This window comes from Blennius ocellaris (genome assembly GCF_963422515.1).
Source record: "Blennius ocellaris genome assembly, chromosome: 5".
Taxonomy (NCBI): domain Eukaryota; kingdom Metazoa; phylum Chordata; class Actinopteri; order Blenniiformes; family Blenniidae; genus Blennius; species Blennius ocellaris.
This window is the reverse complement of record NC_137654.1, coordinates 25,239,994-25,257,405: the sequence shown is the minus strand read 5'-3', so window position 1 is coordinate 25,257,405 and position 17,412 is coordinate 25,239,994. Positions and strand designations below refer to the sequence as shown.

Below are 17,412 nucleotides of genomic sequence, written 5' to 3'. Positions count from 1 at the left end.
TAACTAAGTTTTTTCCAAAACAGGAATACATTTACATTCAACTTTAGTTCTCCATGTTTCAAAAATCCATAACTCTTGTATTTCATTTATTTCTCCCTTCAGTGAAAGTGATAAAATGAGGATGGGTGAAGAGACAAAGCCATTAAATCTGAAACAACTAGCTCCTCTTCACCACCTTTGCTCCAGCCACCTTCTGGTCCTTAACAAAAAAAAAGAAAAAAAAAGAATATGTTATGCCATTTTCAGATGAGTGTGAGTTAAGTGGGTCTGTAGAGTATCTAATTTAAATGTCAGTTGTACAGCATTCCTTTGTATTGTAATTGCAAATCTTACCTGCCTATTATTGTGGGCAGCTCTCAGTTGGTGGAGCAGGTTATTTTTCCACCGTCAGTGTTGGCAGTTCGATCCCACCTCCTCTGTGTCAAAGTGTGTTTGAATTTTCTATAACAATGGACACGATCACCTTTGGTCGCAGTCCTGACCTTTGATGTAGATGGGTGAAAATGAACGATCGCGTGAATCACTGAACTTTTTAACGTGCGTCTCTGAAAAGCACGGCATTTTCTTAGCCTTTTAATGACTCACTCTCAACTGGTCAACTGTGGCAGTGAACAAGCATCGTGAGTGTGATGGTTTGGCCTCCGCTAACGGCGGCGTCTGCCCGCTGTGTTCCAGGGACTGCGCGTGCAGCCTAAATGACGAAGTGGAACTTGTTCAAGCACCAGACAACGCCCATGGTCGCTGCCAAGCCAACGGGGGCCAGTGCCTTGACTGTGACTCCAGCCCCTGTCGTGTTAGTGTCCACCGACAACTCCACCGAGCCAGTCAACAAGAACGATGCCTTCGACGAGATCAAGAACAAGTTCCTGAATGAAATCGACAAGATCCCACGTGAGTGCCGGGCAAAACCTGTCCCGATCAGCCATCGATTATCTTGATGTGATTAGAAGCAGTGATTTTAGAATTAGATTTTCTCTTTTGCTGCAGGCATCGGCAGCAACATAATGTCTTTATTCAGTATTGATCACTGCCTGCTCTTCCTAATGACAGAGAAATCTAATTTTCACCCAATCTAATTGCTGACCTCTCACTGAACATATTTGGCTGACGTGAAGTTCGCTAAATGATTCGCGAATCCAAAAGTCAAAGGATATGTTTGTTTTCTTCTTTGTTCGGGTGTGAAAACGCTATCCACACATTGGTGTGTATTTCCTCCTCCAGTACCGTCCTGGGCCATCATCGCCATCGCCGTGGTCGCTGCTTTACTCATTCTAACATGCTGCTTCTGCATCGTCAAGAAATGCTGTTGCAAGAAGAAGAAGAACAAGAAGGGCAAGAAGGGGAAGGGTGACATGGGAATGAAGAACTTGAAAGGAGAGGTATGTTTCACCACCGGGGGTCGTGTCCCGGCAGATGGAGCCCGCACCCACACCGTAGATGAAGCAAAGCAAAGCAGGAATATCATTCACACGTTTATGAGGCTTTTATGTAACAGCTGTGGGGCTTAAATTGGAAATGGAATGAGATAAACACAAGTAGGGTCAATTGAAGTCATGTTATTTATCACTCTTTTTCTTTTTTTTTACATATTTCAACCCAGTTTAACTTCCTTGTATGGATTTTGCTAAATCACAGATTAGATTATTTGACAGGCTGTTGAATGTTTTGATGTTTCTCTAACACCGTCAAGTGTACTCTCCACAGGTGTAAATTACATTCTTTATCCATCATTATTATTGTTTTTCTTTCTCTCTCTCTCTCTTTTTGCTATTTAACGTATTTGTCATGAATGTTATTGTTGCACTTGTGCTTTGGGACTTGAGTGAAAAATGACATGAATCTCATCTATTTACCCCCACCATTGTGTCCCTTACAATCATAAAAGAGTAATTATGAAAGTTAGTCGCCAGCATAATGCTGTTGTTTTGGGGACTGTAATTATTATTTTTTCTCCCACACACATGATTGATGATTTGATGAAGTACAATAAGCATACATCCAAAAGTGGAGTTATTAAAATAACCCACCGGCCTTGCTGCACAAGATGTGATTGTGGTAATGAGCAGGCTCCTCTATCTGTCATTTTCCTCACTCCCTACAGTGTAGCTGACTGCATTTGCTGTGATTACCCTTCTTTGGTGTCTGCTGTGAGTTCAATCTCTGCCTTTGTCTCTGCTCTCCTCCTTCCTGCTTTGTGTCTTATGTGTGCTCCGTGTATCTTGACTGTGGTGGACTTCTCTGCCTACGGTAGGTCTGATAGCACGCGGCACCCCTCTCTGGCCGCTTTGTGTAAGCGCAGACCAGGGCAGGGGGGAGCGGTGTTGGGGTGGGGTGGGGGGTGGGTGGGCTGGGCTGGGCTTGGAGGGGTTGGATTGCAGTGATGATGACAATGAGTGCTATGGCTTCCTTAGTTTTTTGCAAGCTTTAGGTGCTGCGGGTGCTTGAGGACTCTATGGGAGCGATTAAGCTGCTTCGCAAAATCCACTGATATGATATGCCGCACCAAATGCTATGTCTTGAAAATCCAGAGATTGCAATTTTTCTTTTTCTTTTCTTTTTTTTTTGGGCAAAAACAACAGAATATAATTATCTGTTTAAGTGTTTATGGTATGAAATGAACATGAAAATCATCCTCTGGTTGAGCCTTTGAATGACGAGTGCACTGAGCAACTCACTAGAGATCACTAACATGCATGTGCAAGGGGTAAGCTGGATATTTGTCAAACATTAGCCGAAACTCTACCTAACCGAGAGCTTAGAGCATGTTCCTCCCCACCCCGTGAGAGACCTCGATTGTGCAGCACAACCGACAAACAACGCTTTACAAACAATTGATCTCCAGAGATTCATTGACTCGGGTATGCAATTGAAGCGGTTGTGCCAACACGTTCCGAGTTCCACCGCAGATAAAGCTGTTTGTATCCCTTGACAAAGACCAGCATATTCCCTTGCAGTAGGTACCATTGAATGGCCACAACTTGACTTGAGAGTAACTTTCCTGGATGACCCATGCTGCTGACATACAAGGTGACAGTCATTGATGCCCTCTCTCCCCGAAGCACACAGGTGTCACTGAGGAGAAATGGTGGGCCAGAATGTTTGCCCTCATTCGCAGGCAACTGCAGAGGATTTATTTCAGACCCAAAAGCTAAGGCTATGAAGGCTCCTTCAACACGAATCCAGTTTAATCAAATGAGCTCAAATGAGAGTAATGAGCTCTCATTTCACCCCATGGTTCACCAAAGGGGCATTCATTCAGACGTACCATGTCTTTATCTTTGAACCCTTACTGGAAGTCTGAGAAGAACTGGAAACTCTCGATATAGCATGATTCCTCCATGGATGTCTACATTTCACAACTGAAATTTTTGGGCTTGGCAAAAATTTGTCTCAGAAGTTTAAAAAAAACAAAAAAACATCAAGGTACAACTTTTCCTTCTCTTCAGAAATCATTAAACCAAAAATAAAAAAATTCCATTTACATTCACCATCAGAAATAGACCTCGGATCCTGCATTTTGTGGCCTGGCATGCTTGAATGAAAAGCATTTACCACAATAATGATAGAGAATGCCACATTACAGGAAACTGTGTGAGAATATGTATGCGTGTGAGAGCGAGAGCGTGAGGAATTTAGCATGCTTGAGAGTTTGCATGTAAGCAAATATGTGTGTGCGTATGGCGGGAGTGTACAGTGCAGTATGGTGTGCAGCGAATGTGTGTATTCTGTGTGTGTGTGTGTGTGTGTGTGCGTGTGCGTGTGCGTGTGCGTGTGCGTGTGCGTGTGCACCCTGTTCCTCTTCCAGCTCATCAGTGAGTAGCTGGATCCTCCAGTCTTACGAAGACATCAGTGTTTTTTTTGTTTTTTTTCAAGAAGACAGCCATAGGAAAGTAGGACATACTGAGATATTATCCGTCTCCTTACAGTACCCGCAATGAAAGTTTACTTTAATATTCATATCAGGGCAAATTGCTCTCACTCCATTAGTCGTGGCCGCCTCTAAAGGGACGAAACACTCAAGAGCCACTGGGTATGATGTAAAGGCAAGATGGACGATAACAGAAGATTTGCTTTATCTTCCTCATCCTGCCCTGATTATCTCAGGAGCAGTTAGCTGTCAGTGAGCTGCAGGATTCTCTTTCTCCAAGCATCCAACAAAATAAGACACATCAGCTGGAAAAATCTGGGGTCTGTTTAGAATAAATTGGGAAATTATTCTGTAGTGCACTTAGTTACATCAGCCAGGCTGGAGCGCAATAATAGGAAAATGGAACGAAAAAAAAAAATTCCATTCTCACTACAGCAGAGTAGGAACATTAATGAGATGTCAGAAGGAGATAAATGGCAGACGTTAATGTTGTCTGGCTTGAAGTAACCAACGGTCCGACTGTTCAGTTGGCACAATGTGTGTTATCGCACCATTTTTACCTGCAGTTATAGCAGCTTTGGGAGCTTTTCAAAGGAAACATTTGGAAATACTACGTCAGGGTTTTGATTGAATAACATGCCTCCTGGCTCTGTCCTTCATTTTCTTCTCAGTAAGGACATTCAGTTTCAATTGGGAAAACAAAAACTGTACACGGGGTAAACAGAATATCAAGGACACCTAACACTGTGGTGCAATTCAATAATGCCATAGCTCTGCAGTAGAGGCTATATTTGTCAAGATTTATGCCCCCACCTTTGTAAACATTTGGGAAAGAAAAAAGATCCGCTCATCTTTGCTGATGCAGCTTTTGTCTGTGTGGGATATGCTATCACGATTTCTTTTAAAACTTTATAAATGAGTTAATATGACTCATGTGGGATGAGTCATTGTGGATTTGTGTAGCTGCCGTTTGACCGCAATGCATTCCCTTCCAAAGTAACGGTGCTCTTTCCTGCTGTGTTTTTGTTATTTCTATCCTCTCCATGTAATAACTCTATTACTGGCAGCTACACAAGCGATTCATGCTATTTTGATGCTTCCTAATTACTATTTTCTTGTATAAAAGAAACAAAACATCTAGAGTATTTGCAGAGCTATGATAATAGATTGCACTGCACTGCAATGTGATGTGTTCTTGTTTTTTTTTTTCTGTACACTTCCTGTATGTTGATTGTCTTTATTCTGTTGTTTCTCTCTATGATGTCACTCTTTCTCTGTCTCTTTCCATTCTTTGCACGATAAAAAAAAAAAAAAAATGAAAACATGTAGTTGAGAAGGAATTCTCCACATCTGATCTTAGCAGATGTTACATCCCTGTAATACTCATGAACAAACGAAAACAGCAAATGGTGTCACCCAAGAAATAGTGAAATCAAGTCAGGTTGCAACCGTGGTCATCGATGAACAGATTGCACTAGTAACACGGGGGTAAGTGGCAGGTAGGTGCGGTGACGAACCCCACTGCTGATATCCAAGGTTTGGTGTTCAGCACAGCTGTCACCTCAGAACTGCCCACTCACTGGATTTTCCTGCTGCTTGCCCCTCTTCTGTCATTCCAGAAACCACAGGATGACGATGATGAAGAGGATGATGTAGAGCCGGGACTGACTGGAGATGAAAAGGAGGAGGAAGTGAAGGAGAAAGAAAAGCTCGGGAAGCTGCAGTACTCCATCGATTATGACTTCCAGGAGAATAAGGCAAGCACTCTAGTTATTCATTCAACACGCTCTGGTCAATATTCCAGTGGCCCAGGAGGGACAAAACAATGGAAAATGAATTACTGCACCATGATTACTGAAGCCTTAACACAAATCTAAAAGCCGCAGATGAATACATAGACAACAACATGAACAAATGCATGGGGTATGGAACAACTACAAAAGCCATAACACAATTATGCAGTTATAAATGAAAGCAAAAGCCAAAGCACAGATAAAGAAGCCACAACATGATTAGAAAAAAGTGCAAACAGTCAAATACAAGCTACAGATACAAAAGGTACACCCACATTCTTCAGCATGACTACACAAAAGTTATCATAGGAATATGAAAACCACAGGATAAAAACAAAACAAACAAAAGTCATAAAAATGGATGCAAAGGCCACAAAACAAATGCGTAAAGCTCAACACAATTGCAAAACTCTACAACGCAAAAGCAAGAGCCATAGCAATGCAACAGAGACAATGATTAGAAAAGGCACAATACCAAAGCCATATTACAAATACAACAACATCACATACATACAACAAAAATATACAGTGTGTCTGTGCATATTTTACCTGATTCATTTGCTTTGAGATACAAACCAATACAAAAGCAACAACAATGCAAAAGTCAGAGTATAATTGGAAAAGGCACATCCCAAAACAACCACAAACTCATAACACAAATGCACGAACCCAGAAATTGATACAACCGCCACAACAGGAATACAAAAATCTAACCCAACACAAATCGGAGCGCTACATGATTTCTAATAACGCATGTATGCATCACATGCCACTGCTTTTTTTTTTTTTTTAATCATCTATTTTAGCCTCGTATTGCGTTTGTTCACTGTTTCAACAGAGAATACACATTTCCTAAATTTTAATAGCTTCACTGTTGACTTGGCAGCTGACTGTTGGAATCCTGCAAGCAGCCGACCTGCTCTCCATGGACAGCGGCGGCACTTCAGATCCCTACGTGAAGGTCTTCGTCCTCCCCGACAAGAAGAAAAAGTTTGACACGAAAGTTCACAAGAAAACGCTGAATCCTGTCTTCAACGAGACCTTTACCTTCAAGGTAGGACGGTGCAGAGCAGGGCAATCACCTTTTGCACATTACTTATTAAAACAGCACGAGCGTCAAACTGTTTGATGGGTAGACCAGATCCAGTCAGAGGTGAAGTGTTCCTTCTTTTTTTTCCCCCCCTCCTTCTTCCTTTAGCAGGTACTTAGCTTCTGATTTCTTTTACTCCAACACTTCAGGCTGGCAGTGATAAAAAGCAGCAGACACATTGAAGGTGTCTGACAAGGGGAGTATGGCAGAGAATCGAATTAAAGGAGAGGGCCACCTCTGGTGCACCGTGCCTGCTGACACAGCTCCCTATAAAACAATTCAAATGGCTTTACCTTGTCAAAGTCAGGCAGCTCTGCTGAAGCAGCATGTTATCGAGCCAGATCATTCTGGAGCTGGAGGCCAGAGTCCCAACCAATATGGATGCTATCTGAATGGGTTTATAGAGTTCATACATACTTTAATCATAAATGTGAGATTTGTGCCTCAGTTCCTTTGGAAAAAAAGGTGTAAAATGAGTAAGTGCGGTTGGTTGCTGTCTTTCAGATTCCTTTCCAGGAGATGGGAGGAAAGACTCTGGTCATGTCCGTCTATGACTTTGATCGCTTCTCCAAACATGATGTCATCGGAGAGATTAAAACACCCATGAATACTCTTGATCTGGCAAAGCCAATTGAGGAGTGGAGAGACCTGGACAGCGCAGATCAAGAGGAGGTAAACACAGCGGCGCTCTTTTAAAATTCCTGCAAAAAACCCCACTGCTTAACATTCTCCAAATGCCCTGTTTCTATGGTTGACATAGAATGGTTTAGGTATGTATATTTGTGGATGAGAGTTCCCTTGGTATTCAGAAAGATGACCAAGTATTAAATGAGTCATGTTCGAAAAAACTTGTAATGAATAAGACTTTTTTTATGTATTGCAACCCTTTTCTTCTTGGAGTCCCAACACAAATTACTTCCAAGAAAACTAGTCTGCCACTTCTCTGATCTCTAATTTGCCAAAACATTCCACTGAACAGCAAAAGGTAAAATCTGACATCTGCTCAAATTGTTTTCTTGTAGGGATTTGGGTTCTTATTGGAGTTTGTGTAACCAACTGTGAACAATGCAACAGTGCATAAAACAATGGACTAATCATGTAAAAATTGAGTATATGCATCATTTTCAAATGCTTCAAACCAGATGAATTATCAAATCACAAACAGTTTCATTTCTTCATCTTCTTGCCATACAGACACATTTTTACAACAAATGAAAGACGGGAATCTTATGACGATTATAGCGGTATTTAATATTTGGGTAGAGTTTAAATAATTGGCTTTGTATCATACTGAAGTGTATATTACATCTGTGATATCGCACTAATTCTCCTGTAACCACACAACTTGTAATGGCCCTGATGTAGTAGGAAAAAGAGTGTAAAACAATAAAACTGCCCCTCCAGAGCCATCATAAGAAATAACTACACCACAGTTAATTGTGCTTGCAGTTTCATATACTAATTGAAAAAAAAAAAAAAAATACAGATCTCGATGTAATGAAAAATAATTCCAGCTAGTGTCATAAAAAAACATTATGGCAGCAGGGATTATTTGTACATCTTAAATGTTGGTACATTAATGTGTTTATTGTGCAGCAGAGTAAAAGTCTGAGTTTTGCTTACGGTCTTATTTAATTTTCTCGCCCCCGTCCCTATTTCCTTTTCCTCGCAGCCGGAGAAGCTGGGTGACATTTGCATCTCCCTGCGCTACGTCCCCACTGCTGGCAAACTCACCATCTGTATTCTGGAGGCTAAGAACCTGAAGAAAATGGACGTGGGTGGACTGTCAGGTGGGGCGACTTCATGTATATATACAGCTCTGAGCAACACATATTGAATGATTGTAATTGGATTTGTTTTGGGTTTTCTTCGTACTTGCACATGCTATTTCAACGCAACGGCCCACCAACACACAGTGACTTGCAGCGAGACTGCAGTGGATGAGGGGGTGTGCCTCCGAGCACAGCCATTAAATCCGTCCTGCTCTGCTCACGTGCTGACGCTGCAGTACTCGCCATGCAGCATCCCTCTCTCCTCCCGGCCTCGGCATTGGCCCCATCTGTTGGTGCATCACAGCACTGCCTCCCAACCAGCATGCACGTGGAAGAGAACTGGATCAGCGTGTCACCGGTTTGGTCTCATTTCTCTCTCTCTTTGTTTTTTTTTTCCGCAGATCCCTACGTAAAAATCAACTTGCTGCAGAATGGAAAGAGGCTGAAGAAGAAGAAGACAACAGTGAAAAAGAACACCTTGAATCCGTACTACAATGAGTCGTTCAGCTTTGAGATTCCTCTTGAGCAAATGCAGGTGAGAACCTGGAGTAAATGCTACAAATTTCATAGGCAGAACAAATTGCTACTCGAAAAACTTTAATAAAGACAACAAGCAGATGGTGATTGTGACAACACACTTTTATGAAGGGATGGTAGAATTCAGATGATGGACAAAACTGCACAAAAATGACCATGCTTCTTTTATTTTATGTGGAATTGTTTTATTTCTCATAGACAACACAGTTAAAGGCAGTTAAACATAAATTATATATCAAATTTAAGTTTTCTTATATTCACATCATTTTGAATTCATATAATCATAGTAATGCTACAAAAATAATCATTCCACCGTTATATCAACTTGTATTAAATCCTTATCATCATATTCAACAACTGGTTTCCTCAAGCATAATAAAGTGCAGCCAGTCACAGACCATATGATTTTGCAGTGATGCTTATTATTGAAAAAGCTCATTTTAAACCAGATCATGCATTTTAATGTAAAATATTTTAGGTGTTACAAGAAAAGAAAAACAAGAAAGACAACATTCATTTTATTATTCTGTTGTTGGACAATAATAATCAGTGTTTATTTACATTTTCAGAGAAACTCTATGAAACATTTCTCTTCTTTAGAGATTCTTTAAGGCATTAATTGACAAACATTCTATTTAATAGATATTTATTAATAAACAGTATAAGGTTATTTTAATTGCCCTCCCCTGCAGTGCATTAAGCCTTGACCTTGAATGTCCAGGTTTAAACCCATGTTGCAAGAAGGACATCCAATGTAAAAACAAGTCTGTGGTACAGGTTGCAATCTACTCATATGACTGAATGGCTGCTTTATTATATAACATGTTCACTTATACAGACTTTAAAATTTCAATTTAATGACTCCTATAACACAATTTGTCTTTGGATTAAATTAGCAGCTGTGATGCTCATGAATCGATAGATGTGTTCAGCTACTGGGCAGCCTTGAGGATGATCGAAGCCGCCCACCCTGCTGTAGAAAAAGGTTTTCTCCAGTGGTGCCTGCAGGCACCTTGTGAGTAGCCATCGTATTGTGTTAAATATACGACCAGCAGCTGTTGTTTCAGCTCAGTTTTTAAAGTTTTTTCGGCTACGTTTGAGGTTGCTTATGATAAGTATAGTCGCAGCTCCCAGCTGGGGGATTAATGTAGCACATCGACAGTTTCTTCACACAACGCAGTGGGTACAAATGAGGCGAAGTCTGTGTATTGGACTTGTATGCAGAAATGACAAAAAGAGACATAATAAGGAAATATGCGGTAGTAAATTCAGCAGACATGTCAAATTTTGGTCACGTAAGTAATGTCTGTCGCTGGACTTGAGAAGGGGAGACTATTTATTGTGCAGTGACTAACTGCGGCCCTCAGGCTGTATTGTAATTTATTTTATTGTGACTTTTAAGAACATGCACATACACTCCTGATTTGTTGTTCTACACTATTCATGATTGTTTTAATAATGCATCTTCTTTGGAGCAGAAAATCGTAAAGAAAATGGATTTTTATGCTGCATGGGGGTGTAGTGGTTGGCGCACTCACTTTACTGCAAAAATATATGAAGAGTTAGAGTTTGCATGTTCTTCCTGTGTGTGTGGCGGTTTTTTTTTCCTTCCCGCGGGTGTTCAGGAATACTCTCACAGTCCAGAAAAAAACAAAACAAAACATGTGTTTGAGGTTATGTGGTCAGTGTGTATCTCTCTGTGTGTGTATCTGTACCTTTGCCTGGACTCATCTCGGATTAGCTCCACCCCGCATGACCCTAAGTTTAATAAAGCAGTGTAGCAGATAGATTGTTTTCACCTGATGGTGACCTGCAATCTGTATCTTATTTAAAAGTCACTTCAGTCTGTAGCCCCATTTCTAAACAGCCCGCCAATGAGAAGACCCGACCCGTGCAGGCCGAGCAATTGGGTGTAAGTGGGTGGGCAGGTGGGAACCTTCCCATGGCAATTGAGTTGGAAGTATTTCAGGATCTTATTCCCATTTGTTGAGAGGAGGGATCGTGAGATCAACACAGCCACTGTACTAGACTGCTCTGGTGAAGAGGGAGCTGAGTTGCAAAGCTGCTCAGCTCACCTATAGTCGTGAACTTCGGGTCAACAATTGATTCAAGCAGCTGAAATGAGTTTTCTCTGCATTCTTGAATGAATGAGGAAAGTGAAAGTGGATGTATAATGTATGACTGCAGCATTCCCATTCTTCTCATCTAACTCAAATATATATATATATATATATATATATATATATATATATATATATATATATATATATATATATATATATATATATATATATATATATATATATATATATATACGTATATATATATAGCCCGAACTGTTCAAACAAAACCATTTGTCTATTTAATTATTAATATTATTAAAAGCCTCTCGCAGTAAAAGTAGAGTTCATCCTTTGAATGTGAAAAACCCCAAACCAATGCTGGAGTTAGTTTGTCTTCACCCCTGGGTGTTCATGTGAGCTTCATTGTGAAGCTCGTTGTAATGCCTTCTCCCCCTGCTCTCCACAGAAAATCCAAGCCGTGATCACGGTGCTGGATTACGACAAGATTGGCAAGAACGATGCCATCGGGAAGATCTGGGTGGGAAGCAAGTCGACGGGGGCCGGGCTGAAACACTGGTCCGACATGCTGGCCAACCCCCGTCGCCCCATCGCCCAGTGGCATCCACTGCAGCCCGAGGAGGAGGTGGATGGCGCCCTCGCAGCCCTGAATGCCAAGAAGTAAAGCCCTCATCCACCTCCACCACACCTTACCCACCCATACATCATCTTCCCCCTCCTTCTTCCTTCTTCTCCCAACCCCCCCCCTTCTCCCCCCACATGTCAGTGTATATTCCAGAAAAAGCCCCAAACTGTACATCTGCCCCCCCCTCCCCTACTTTTCTTCACCTCCTCCTCCCCCACTACTGCCACCTTTGAAAAAGATCCATAGATACCATTCAACATGATGGGAATATAGTTTAAAAAAAAAAGTAACATGTTATAATTAAGTCATGTCACTGAAAAAAGAAGACAAGCTACAGGATGGACAGATACTCCGTTGATTTCCTTTAGATCTATTTTTGTATTGGGGTTGTGGTTCCATTAATAAGAATACAGAGTAGACTATGAAGAGTAAGAGTGCTATATATGGGAATCTGGTGATACGAGGGGGTAAAACATTCATTCACTCACATTGTTCTACTCACCCTTTCCCTTTAGTGACACAGTTTGCTTAGGATAGTGCTTAATAATAAAAATGCTTTATACTGCCATATGATAGAGAAATAACACAAGCAGGTCCATTCCTTAGGTGTTCTGTGCACCATGTTCCACACCTGCCAGTTGTCATACGATAGACGATTCTGTTAGTTTGAAGTACATTCCTAGAGTTGGGTAGCAAAGTAGGGATAGGCACATATCCAGTTACCCACAAACACACTGCCTTTTTCGATTAGTTGACCTTCCACCCATCGTCTCAGGAAAACTGAGAGGAAACTGAAACTCCATGCCTTTTTTTCTAAACGGGTTGTTAATATTTAAAAATCCTCCTCTGTATGAAGAAAAGAAATGTGGGATTCAAAAGGCTGACTGCTGTTTTTGTTTTGTTTTTTAGTTATTGTGGTTTTGTTTTTGTTTTCTTGGTGACCTTAAGGCTCACGGCTAGTGTTAATTTACCCACGAAATGGGAGGGAATAATGATTTTTTTTTTTTTCTGTTTGAGAAAAAAAAAAAAAAAAGATTATTACCGTATGTGTTTTTGACTTTGCAAAAAGGCTGCGTGTCTGTCATCGGAACTACAAATAGCGTGGAAATATCAGAGTGGGGTGCAAAGAGAGACTGATTCCAACCACCAATGACATGATATTTACAAGGTGTCAATTACTGCCTGCGGTCTACCACCTCCCCTCCCAACGCCTCTGATTCTGTATTTCACTTGTTCAGTGCTACTGCCATTAGTCATGGACTTGACACAAGGGTTTTACTTCAAAGGAATCCCTATAACCGTCTTACAGTCATAAAGGAGACAAGCCTTCCAAGTAACAAAATAAGCAATTTTCAACTACCAGGGACGCCTTCCAGTTCGCGGTGTTGTTCTCACATCTGTGTATATTTTTATTCATCTTTTTTCTTTTCTTTTCTTTGTTTAATTCACTTGAATCACTTTTATTCCTTCTGCGCTTTAAATCTGATATTTTTATTTTGGGGTGCTTGGAAACTAGAGCTTTAATTTTTTCTTTTCTTATGTTGAGAATAACCACTGTTTTTCAAATGGAAACAGCAAAAGGGGATCAATGTTGACTGATGTATTGATTCATTTAGTTTTGCATTGCTTTTGTCTCACCTCGACTTTTTGTGTCCGTGTTTTTAATCGTTTGGATGCTTCACTTCTCACTTGATTGCAAGGATGTGGTCTGGAAGAAGGCACTGATCCATGTGTATTCTGTACACAGCTTACCAAACTGTTGAATTTAATTGCACTACTGGGAGTTATTATTCTGTTCTGTGGTAATTTCACGCTGTTATTTGATCTGTGTACATTTTTTTTTTCATTCATGTTTTTGTGATCAAATGTTGTGAGATTGGCTTTTTTCTGCACACGTGGCACACGCCAGACAAGTCTCCTCATGCAAATGGACTGCTCTGATAAGACTAGAGATACATTTTAATATTCTGATGATCACAAGCTCCTTTAGAACAGAATTGTCTGAATTTCAAGTATATAGAGTCGAGGCAAGTAGCTCATGTTATACTTCTTGTTGAGCATGACCAAAAAAACATTTAACATCAGTTTTTTTTAGGTGATTGCCAACAATCTTCAATGAAAGCTGCTAAATCAAAAATAAAATCAAATGAAATCAATAAAACTCTTCTTTGTTCTGAATCAAGAAGTATACATTTATATCAAAACATCTTGAAAAGTTACCCTTCTTAACTACAAAACGTGAAGTTTTTGACATAAAAACTAAGTAGTTATTGAAATACTCTGATGTTAATTGGAAAAAGAAAAACTACACAATTTGTGTAATCTGGCTACAAGTGTTTGTATATTACATTTCTTACTAGATATGGTATTTCTAAACTTACATAATTTTTTCAAAATGTACTATTGGCTTTTATTGCTTTCTGTTTTTATTAATCCATAGTTTCAACTTTAAGTAGTTCCTTCAAGTGACGCACTGGGAAGCGTTATTTGCTTTTATTTTTTAGCATTAGCCCAAAGTCATTTTTTTATGTAGGACTTATTCATTCATTTAATGCATTCTGATTCTAATAAAGTTAAAATATATCATATTTATGCCTCAGCAGTAGAAATTCTGACCCAATTTTTTAATATGAAACCATATTTTTTTGCAAAGTTGGCTCAAAATAAAATCTACTATTGAAACACTTGTACGCACCCAAGCCTGTAGCGCAAAGGTGCAATGACTTCCTGAAAAAGAAGCAGCTAAATCAACACTTTTATTCACTGGCTCTATATATTTGAAAATCAGTTTTCAGTAGAGGAAAACTTTGAGAACGACCTTTTGTCTTGCTTCTGAAATCTGACCAAAACTGCCCGGCGTAATCCTCTGAAGGCTTTCTTGTTGAAGTCCTGATATGCATTGGGTGTTTGGCACCCAGTAAAACTTCCTCGCTGGCCTATTGATATAAAAGATTAAAAAAAATTTAAGAATAAAAAAAATTAAAACCTGCCATCTCAGAGCACCAACAGCAAAAACTACCCGTTGACTGTGCGCAGTGTCAGCTGATGTAGTCAACCTCTAACAAATGACCAGACTTTTTGGGGAATTTGATGAATGTTGGCTCTTGTCTCTTCCTCTCTGTAGGAAATTGTGACACTTTTTATTCTACTGATCACAGACCAGACTTTCAGTTTTCCATCTTGCATTGATTTACTTCTCGTTATCTTCGGTTTATGAAGCAACACTAAAGAAAAGGCAACATGGAAGCAATCAAGCAACCCATCGGTGTGTAGTTTTGCCTATATACATAGTTCATACACGTTGATACTGCATGTTTATACAAAATACTGTACATAAGAGCATGTTTTAGAGACAAAGCAAAAATATCTTGTGTACGTAAATGGGTGTCATTTGTCATTTTAATAACACAACGAATGGAAAAAAGATGCACTGTATATTTTCTAAATGAAACAAATGTGTATTTATTTTCCATGAGGGTCATTGGAGAGAATGTCATACAAATATTAGAGTACTATTACTAATAACAAACCTTTCCACGCCTGAAATTCTTAAGCAAGTGTGTCGTCCAGTACTGTGTGTGAGTTCATGTAGGATGAAAATGTAGCCGCATGCTTGCTATCTAATTCCTTGTGATCAAAGCTTTTATTTGACGCCATTTATCCGCCATTCGTTCTGTTGCAGCACTTTTCTGAAGGCCAATGTTTATTGACTTATTCCTGGATTTTATTGCTGTTGCTTTTTTTTTTCTGTTTTTTTAAAAATTAAAAAAAAAAAAAAGAAAAATAATAATCATGTTTTAAATGTTTAACGTTTGGAATTTGGGATCTCCAAGTCTATAAGATGATTATTTTCTAATAGCATATTTGATATGGTGTTGTTCTCAAATAACTGAATATAATAATTGTGCAATCTGTAGGTGGATTGTAGGAGTTGTTATATGTGCCAGCAATGACCCAGAGCGGAGTCCGTTGGATCATATCTTTATATAAAGGGGCCAAAAGATGAATTATCCAGTGAATACAAGTGACTTGGAATCCCTTCTTTTCTCCTTCTTTACTTGGAAGTTTATAATTTCTTTCTCTTCTATTTAAATGACCTGAAACACTCCACGGCTGTGTCTCTTTTACTGTGTTTATTATACAATACGTGTACGTGTATACGAGATAAATGAATAAGATAAAACTAAAGCCATAAAACTCAAGCACTAACTCTTTAGAGCTCAGCTGACTAGCTAGAGTCTATATATGAAGAAAAAAAAATCTGACATGTCTTCATTTTCCTTGGCCAGTGTTTCTCTTTTAACATTCCTTTCTGAGGTCTTTGTTCATCAAGAGGGCAAAATCCATTTTACTGTATATGTGAGCATTGAGAACAGTTGTGAGTTTAGTAGAGTGAGTGTGTGTTTTTCTACTTTCTGAGGTGTTGATGTCCTTGTTTCATAGAGGTAGCTGATTTTACAGTATTGTGATTAGTAATGTATATGCCTCGTTTTGATAGTATAAACAGATAGTTATATTACCACAATAGGTTTCTCAATAATAACGCTAAAATTATCTATATTATCTATATGAGAGTGTGTACTATTCTTGGGCTGAGTGCAATTTATGAACCAAACTGTGTCACTCTTCTAGTTTCTCTTCTTCTTCCAGTTTAGCAGAAGAATGTACCAGTGACTACATGTACAATCAATAACACACTGCTGGTGATTTTCTGGTTCATGCTCATGTATTTTAGTTGGTTTCTTAGTGGAAGAAAAAAACAACAACAAACGCTCAAGCAACAAACGGTAATGCATAAAAGAGAGAAACTTGAGAAAGTGGAACCCAAGTTTTAAAGGCTGAATCCCTCCCATAGAACTATGCATAACGTTATGATTTTCACAAATACATGACAGTCAAACACAGAAATGTGTTTAATGTCATGCACATGAAATCAAATTAAAGAATCAGTTGCAAACTTTGGAAAATTGGCTTATTTGCTCTCCTGCCAAGCAGCGAAACAGAGAGAAATGTGGAGAAAAAAGAAGAGCCTAAGTACCAGAATGTCTTCAGTAGTTTCCTAGAAAGCTCATATGAATGAAAAGACCACTTTCAAGCCAACTAAAGAAAAAAATGTCTATGTTGAATAGATAGTTGGTGTGGGTTTTTCTTTGTTTTTTTTCATTTTATATGATCAAAATAGCAGTTTTCCAGTCTGTGCTGAGCTTGGTGTTTAACAAACAGATAAGAGGATGGTGAAAGTCTAAATATACGTCTTGCCAGGGAGGCAAATGAGCAAATCTTCCAAAATAAAACCGTCGAACTAATCCTCGACGATCACCTCAGTAACTGAATTTCTTTCTGACGTAAACTGCCACATCTGTTCCGGCAACAGTCCTCGGTGTGTTGCGCGACGCTGCCGCACACTATCTAATGCAATATTATGTCTTTTCGCTGTCCCCTTAATGCTCCTGACTGTGACCAAATGATGCACTGAGAATAATTTAAAGACGAAAAAAAAAACAACAAACCCACAGAGGTTTCAGTGTGTTACAGAAATACTGCCAGTACCTGATTATAGTTGCCTGCATCCGTCAACCAGTGTTCGAATCTGCAAAAAGCCACAATAACAGTCCATAGCGGATACATCAGAGGATGAGGCAAATG

General features: G+C 39.5%; 1 protein-coding gene across 1 annotated transcript in view; it reads left to right on the top strand.

The window, feature by feature from the left end:
- The window catches only part of LOC308130792 (synaptotagmin-2-like), a 29,395-nt gene extending 13,224 nt beyond the window's left edge, over positions 1–16,171 (top strand). The window contains exons 2-9 of the mRNA XM_080497257.1: positions 676–891; positions 1,222–1,379; positions 5,488–5,625; positions 6,548–6,715; positions 7,256–7,423; positions 8,424–8,541; positions 8,925–9,058; positions 11,590–16,171. Coding sequence (XP_080353383.1) covers positions 696–891; positions 1,222–1,379; positions 5,488–5,625; positions 6,548–6,715; positions 7,256–7,423; positions 8,424–8,541; positions 8,925–9,058; positions 11,590–11,805 — 1,296 coding nt within the window. The 5' untranslated portion in view covers positions 676–695 and the 3' untranslated portion in view covers positions 11,806–16,171. The remainder of the gene's footprint in view (positions 1–675; positions 892–1,221; positions 1,380–5,487; positions 5,626–6,547; positions 6,716–7,255; positions 7,424–8,423; positions 8,542–8,924; positions 9,059–11,589) is intronic.
- Positions 16,172–17,412: the final 1,241 nt, after the last annotated feature.